General features: G+C 43.7%; 1 protein-coding gene across 2 annotated transcripts; it reads right to left on the bottom strand.

Moving 5' to 3' along the window:
• Positions 1-5948, bottom strand: LOC133913070 (uncharacterized). 2 transcript variants are annotated; one of them, XM_062356114.1, is made up of 9 exons: positions 5206-5948; positions 4807-4893; positions 4264-4665; positions 3005-3140; positions 2737-2899; positions 1955-2083; positions 1226-1420; positions 935-1057; positions 1-825 (listed from the first exon to the last, which is right to left on the bottom strand). In XM_062356114.1, exons 1-9 carry the CDS (start codon positions 5933-5935, stop codon positions 724-726), a joined length of 2067 nt encoding a protein of 688 aa, XP_062212098.1. In that variant the 5' UTR covers positions 5936-5948; the 3' UTR covers positions 1-723. The 2 variants fall into 2 exon arrangements, with proteins under 2 accessions (XP_062212098.1, XP_062212097.1); XM_062356113.1 differs by having other exon boundaries at positions 4807-4899.
• Positions 5949-6179: the final 231 nt, after the last annotated feature.

Raw genomic sequence — 6179 nt, forward strand, 5'->3', positions numbered from 1 at the left:
TAGAAAAACAAACTGGATTGGTAATATTATTAACCTGTTTTAGCAACTCACTGAACCGAACCGCAATTATTATCTGCGATGGTTCACGACTTCCCATTTTGTTGCCCCCTTCATTCTCCTCTTCACCTGCCTGGAGGCTTTTGAAGTTACCACTCCGCACCATGTGAACTGTACAGGTTATTTGTGCCACCACCATATCCTTTTTTCCCTTTTCCTGATGCGGCGCCGCCAGGGTTTGTGTGTGATGGGCACCACAATCCTATCAGATTCATAGCCTGCAATAGTGCAATAAATGAAACAGCTGGTGGCCTGGTATTGACACAAAAAAAAAAAAAGATCCTCCTCAAGTTTCGATATGCCTAAACCTACTCAATCATAGACAAATTAGTGACATTTACTAGATCTAGAATGTTGAGTAGCAGCAGCTTGAGAAATGATATACAGATTTACATGCACCGCTGTCTCTGTTTTTTTCCCTTTTTAGAAAGAAGGGATTATATTAGCACCCCGGCTTCTGAGGGAACCACCCTACAGAACACAGGTAACCGCCCCTGCCTCTGTTAACATTACTTCAATGCAACGCCACATGCTCAGCTGATGACGACTGTACAGCAGTCAGTGGTCCACTGTGGTTCCTGGTCTGACACCGCCAGGAACCTTTGCCTGATTTGGTTACCTCTCAGTATCCAATCAACGGTTAGCTGGTTCTTGTAAGCTTCGACTTCAGGCACCGTGCGTCATAAGTGGCTGATATTTTGTGTAATCGATCCCATTCAACCTAACACAACATAAGATCTGCTCAGGCAGTTCTTCAGCTTTATTTCCCTGCACAGTAGAAGTGAGCACAGTAAGTGACTTGTATCTTTTTTTGGAAAAAAAAAAACTTGCATATCAAAGAAAGAGGTGATCATTTGTTAGGGCACAATTGACACACCTGAATGGTCAGCCCAACATCTAGAACGCATACTTTTAGCCTGTCCAAAAATGTTTCAAAACCTTTCCTTGAGATGTAGCTGAATCTGTGCATGTCAATGTCAATCTCAAAGTAGTTATCACCCTGCACAGAAGAAAAGCATGCTTGAATATTCCTTCCGAGAAGGTAATGTAGTTCAAAGTATATGATCGAAACAATACTTTAATAAGGTTGGATTTATTTCTCAGAAGTGGCACAGTACCTAAAGAGCATAGATAACTACAATAATTTGTAGAAATAAACACAACTAACCAAGTAAAAGTCATGTTGTGGCCTCGAAAGCACAGGCTTCTCGTTGTATGCATGCATTAGCTTCCTCTCCGCTGCACTTAAAGGAAGATCCTCCAGATTAGCCACCCGGCCAAGTACCTTCAGCCGTTCTCGAAATGGTATAGTTGTTTCCATTGGAAACGATTTTATCTTCTCTACATAATCATTGATCAACCTCTGTTTTGGGAGAAAAAGAGTATTATTGGCTGATAATAATTAGGGCAGGAAACGAACTAGCCTTAAGACAGTAATGACTCGATAACTGTTGGAAAGACAGTAATAACTCGATATCTGTTGGAATTGTGAAAGCTGACAGTTGACGGATCATCAATCACAAACAACATAAATTATTGATTAATGAAATAAATTTAGAACATATCAATGGTTTAACAAGTCCACATTTTCTAAACAGACTTCAATAACTGGAATCACATTTTGACATGCCAAAATGCCTTATCTTTTCTCATTTGCATGTGAAACATTAAGTACCACATGATGGTACTTACCCACACATATTTTTCTCTCATTCATCGGCCAATATTTTTCTAACACTTTCACCACGTCCACATAAAAGAATAGGAATGCTCATTTTTAACATAATGATACTTCTCCCCAAAAAAATAGCATTTGTCAAGGTACATACCATTATTATTACATATAAAAATAGAAACAATAAGTGAAAAGGATATTTGAGGCCAGTCAAGCTCTTACTCTAATATTTTCTATGAATGAAGGTGGAAGCTCTTTTGAGTAGCCTTCAGAAAGCCTAAAATACAAAACAAAGCTCATCCCTTCCCCATCAGTTTCATTCTGAAATAACGAAGTAGGATACAATGGGACCTGAGGAAAACATATAAGATGTCAAGACACTAATTGAATAGTAACAAAGGCATATAAAATTTTGTACTGAAAAATATTAATAGTGCTTAAGTTGGACTCAAAATCCTTGTTATATTAATAAACATTTCTGAAAAATTGCTATGCTGGTACGCTGCTGCATGGTACTTCAGGCAAAAGAGAGAGAAAAATCCGTTGTATACAGAGCTCACTAATTGCTTCAGCCTAGTCCTTAGTAGTGGTGTCATTAACTTGGAATTATTTTTGTAGTGAAACATTGGTATCTGCTGTTACCCATCTAAAGTCATTAATATGTTCAAACTTCAAAAAGCAAGTAGGCATACAGTTCATCTTCACCACCTCATAACTAAAAGGACAAGTGCCTCCAAGTGTAACGATTGGACGATTTGAGCATTAATGAGAAGAAAAAAGGACTGGTCATAAGGTGTCTCCAAGTGTAAAGATTGGACAAATTGAGCATCAATGAGAAAAAAAAAGGACAGGTTATAAAGCTTTCGCCACCTCATGACTAAACCGATAAGTGTTTCACATTTAATGGTTCAACGAATTGAGAGTAAGTGAGCAAAAGGACTGTATACAAGACTTCCACTTTCACCTGAAACCAGTGTATCGACGTTGGTACACTTATGGCTTACCTGTACATTGACCACCAAAAGAGGTGGGAGTTTGCTGGAGAGTTGAAGATCCGGAAGTTGAACAAATCGTGATATATGATTCAGTTTTTGTGGCGACAAGTACACATCAACTCCAAATGGATAATACGCAGCATAATTTGGAGCAAACTCTTTTTTCTTATCCCTGGAAACGTGTAATTGAAACTAAGACCACTCCTTTCAAATAAATATGGGTGATGTATATGAACATGATGCTAGTATATTTAAAGCCCAATGAAATGATGTTTACCTAAAATAGTTTGCTCCACGGACTCTGAATGTACCAGGATCAATATGAGACCAGCTGTTGAGGATTTTCGATTCCAGCAAACATAATTGTACTTGAGAACCTGCTAGAGGCCTTTCAAGGAAATCCTTCGTAGATACTGAAACAAATGCACATATGTTGTTTCAATAGTTTTTCCTAAGCCAGATCTTCAGGTTCAACATATACTTTATAAAGTTAAAAGACCCACTTATGTCAAGACACTTAATGTTTCTTAATGTCACCTCATGCAGCAAAAAAACTTTGCTGCATGCGATGGCATAATAGCAGTGTGAATAGAAGGTAGTCAGGTACCAGTAAATCAGGAAAAACATCACAGCGTAGACAAATTAAAACTGAACAAATTATATGTTTGCAATTTCTTTCGGAGACAAAAGCCTGTACTTGAATGTCATGAATAAAGAAAATATCGAAGGCTAAGTACCATAACGGAATATCTGCTGAGTAGTAACAACTGCAAGAAACCAATTCTATTCTCAGTTTATTACTACATGGAAAACTAGAAATATAGGCGCTCATCTTCCGCCGTACATACTCATTGTGTAGAAAATTTCGTTTTACATAAACATCTTTTTCTAATAGGCATCTTCCTTACACTCTTCTTTAAAAGAATAACAGCAAAGTCACGGCAATTCTATTTCGGAAGATAGTTTGACATTGCTGAGTTGTGCAGTGAAAAGAGCGATGAACGACATTTCAACTTTTCTAGCAAAGGCTGAGGAAAGTGTGGTGTTTTCTTTTCTTTTTCCTTTTTTTTGGGGGGCGGTGGGGGTGTCTCAGTTAGCTGTTCAACCTGCATGCATCTTAATGTTTCTGCAGAACAATTACAACTACAACTCTGTGGATCTGAAATTTTCAGCACGAGTCAATGCAACAGGATTATTAACATATGTTAACATTACATGATCAATTCGACAGGGGTGAACATTGCAAGCAATCAAGACATGCTCCATTGAGCCATCAGTTCACTGTGCTACTTTTCACCTATTCTCTTCTTTGTTGCTTAATGAATTGTCCTATGGACGCCAGTAAATTTACTAACCTAAATCATGAAAGCGACCACGCAAGTAGCACTATAACTTGCGAGTGGCAATATGGTGCAAGTTGCCGGCGAAGTTTTCACAAAACACAATGATATGAAAATTTGTCTCTGTTGAGGAAAAAACCGGTACAAACTGCAGTTAAGCACAACCTAACCAAATGACATATGCAGAAATGCTTACATAGTGTGGTAGATGGATGAGCTTCCCCGGACTTCTTCTTGAATGAGAGCTTCAAAGATGGCATCTTCATTGAATGAGTTGGGCTTGAGGAAAGAGCTCTCTTCTTCTCGTTTACGCCAACAGCAGAGGCAATACAAGGCAAACAATTATTAGGCAGAAGCCCGCAGTCGTCCAGTATCCTTCCTCCACCATGCGCACTGTCTTCGCCGGAGACACTCGCCACATCCTCGTGGCTCACGGAAGACCTCACACCATTATCTGAGCTCCCCTTTGACAACTCACTGGACTTTGGCCTTTTATTGTGATGCTCACCTGATTGCGCAGCTCCATTGAAGCTCCCACTGTTGCCATCTTTCATGCTCAATGCAGCTTCGTTCTCAAAGCCATTCAATGAAAAAGCATCTGCAAGCTCAAAAGAAGCTCAAGCCATTCAATGAAAAAGCATCTGCAAAATCAAATGAAGCTCAGCAGGTTCAACGAACAATGTAAAACTGTGAGGGGGACCTAACTAGCCTACTATCACATTATGACGTCACATCTTACCATCCTGCACGCTATGGTAATCGTCATCGCCATCTGACTCGCTCATCGCCAAGGAGTCGTACCATGCCTCCTCAATGTTGCCGGACACTGCAGCTAGAGAGTTAGAGAATTCACGTCAGGTCAATTTGGACTAAGGAGCGCAACCCGCACAAACCCTCATTGATTGACGCAACGAACTGCGATGCGTACTACCCCGGATATTAGCTGCAACCCCACTCTACAGAACAAGATAAACTACCACGAGCTATGAATTAAAGAAGTCAGTAGCTGCTGCTGGACGCGCACGATCCCCAGATGCAGTAATTTATTTTACTCCCCGAGGGCGCGCAATCTCGGACCCCATGGTCCCCCAGAGATCAGAATCCGTCCCCAAAACAACGAGCGGCGGAGCCCACCCACCTTGGAACGCGGGGTTACTGTAGGTCCGGTGATCGCCGGCCCCGGGCGGCGGCGAGGCGGGCACCTCGCCCTCCTGGATGGTCTCCATCGACGCGGTGCACGAAGGCGTCTTCCTCCGCGCCTTCCCCCCGCGGCGGCTGCGCCTCCGCCGCGCGCAGGACCGGCCGCCCGCGTCGCCCGACCGCGGCGTGTGGGGCTTCCCCACGCACGCGCTGGGCCGCGACACGCACGCCCCCATCCCGACCCACCTCCTTCCCCTCCCCCCTCCTCGTCCGGTCGAGGCGAGGCGAGGCGAGGCGAGGCGAGATCGGCGGCCCGGGGCTGGCAGCGGGAGGCGTCGCGTGCTCGCGTGGCCGGGAATGCTAGCGGCGGTTGCGTGGGGGTCCACGCGGCGCAGCGGGGGCGCGGCGCAAACTTTGTGTTGGTGGTGGTGGCGGCGGTGATGGCAGAGAATGTGGTGGAGGAGGTGGTGGCGTGGGCTGGCTGCGGTGCGGTGCGGTGCCTCCGTTTCGTTTCCCTTCCCTTCCCACACGAGCGGAGCGGGGGGTGGTGGGAGGCGACGCGCCTGGACGCGGTCTTTGGTAGGCGGCTGGCCGTTCCGTTTGTGTCGTGGTGGCTTTTTTCTGGTTGGGTGGTGGGGCCCGTGCTTTTTCTCGTGAGGCTGCGACGTGATGTGGGTACGTGTTGCACTGTTGACCGGTACAGGTGAGGTTAGATTTTGAGTCGGCATGGCATGCGGTTTGTCACGTTGCCGACGGTGGGTACGTGCTTGCTTCGGTAATTTCGTCTACCTGAGGTACTTGGTCACGTGCCATATTTACCTATTGTTATTTTTCAGGAAAAAAATCTCAATTCTTTTTCCAAATTATCTATAGTATAGAATTTAATCCTCTCACCCGATTAAAACCTGTATGGTTTTATTTGATTTAAATTGAAGTGGCACTGAAATGAGTAGATCTGAACATCCTATACTA

Source organism: Phragmites australis, chromosome 3, assembly GCF_958298935.1.
Source record: "Phragmites australis chromosome 3, lpPhrAust1.1, whole genome shotgun sequence".
Lineage (NCBI taxonomy): Eukaryota > Viridiplantae > Streptophyta > Magnoliopsida > Poales > Poaceae > Phragmites > Phragmites australis.

Coding starts and splice junctions, on each gene's coding strand:
- LOC133913070 (XM_062356113.1), bottom strand. CDS start 5,935: ATGCCGACTCAAAATCTAACCTCACCTGTACCGGTCAACAGTGCAACA. Junction 4,900..5,205: donor CAGTAACCCCGCGTTCCAAG/GTGGGTGGGCTC, acceptor CTAACTCTCTAG/CTGCAGTGTCCGGCAACATT. Junction 1,058..1,225: donor CACAACATGACTTTTACTTG/GTTAGTTGTGTT, acceptor TCTTCTGTGCAG/GGTGATAACTACTTTGAGAT.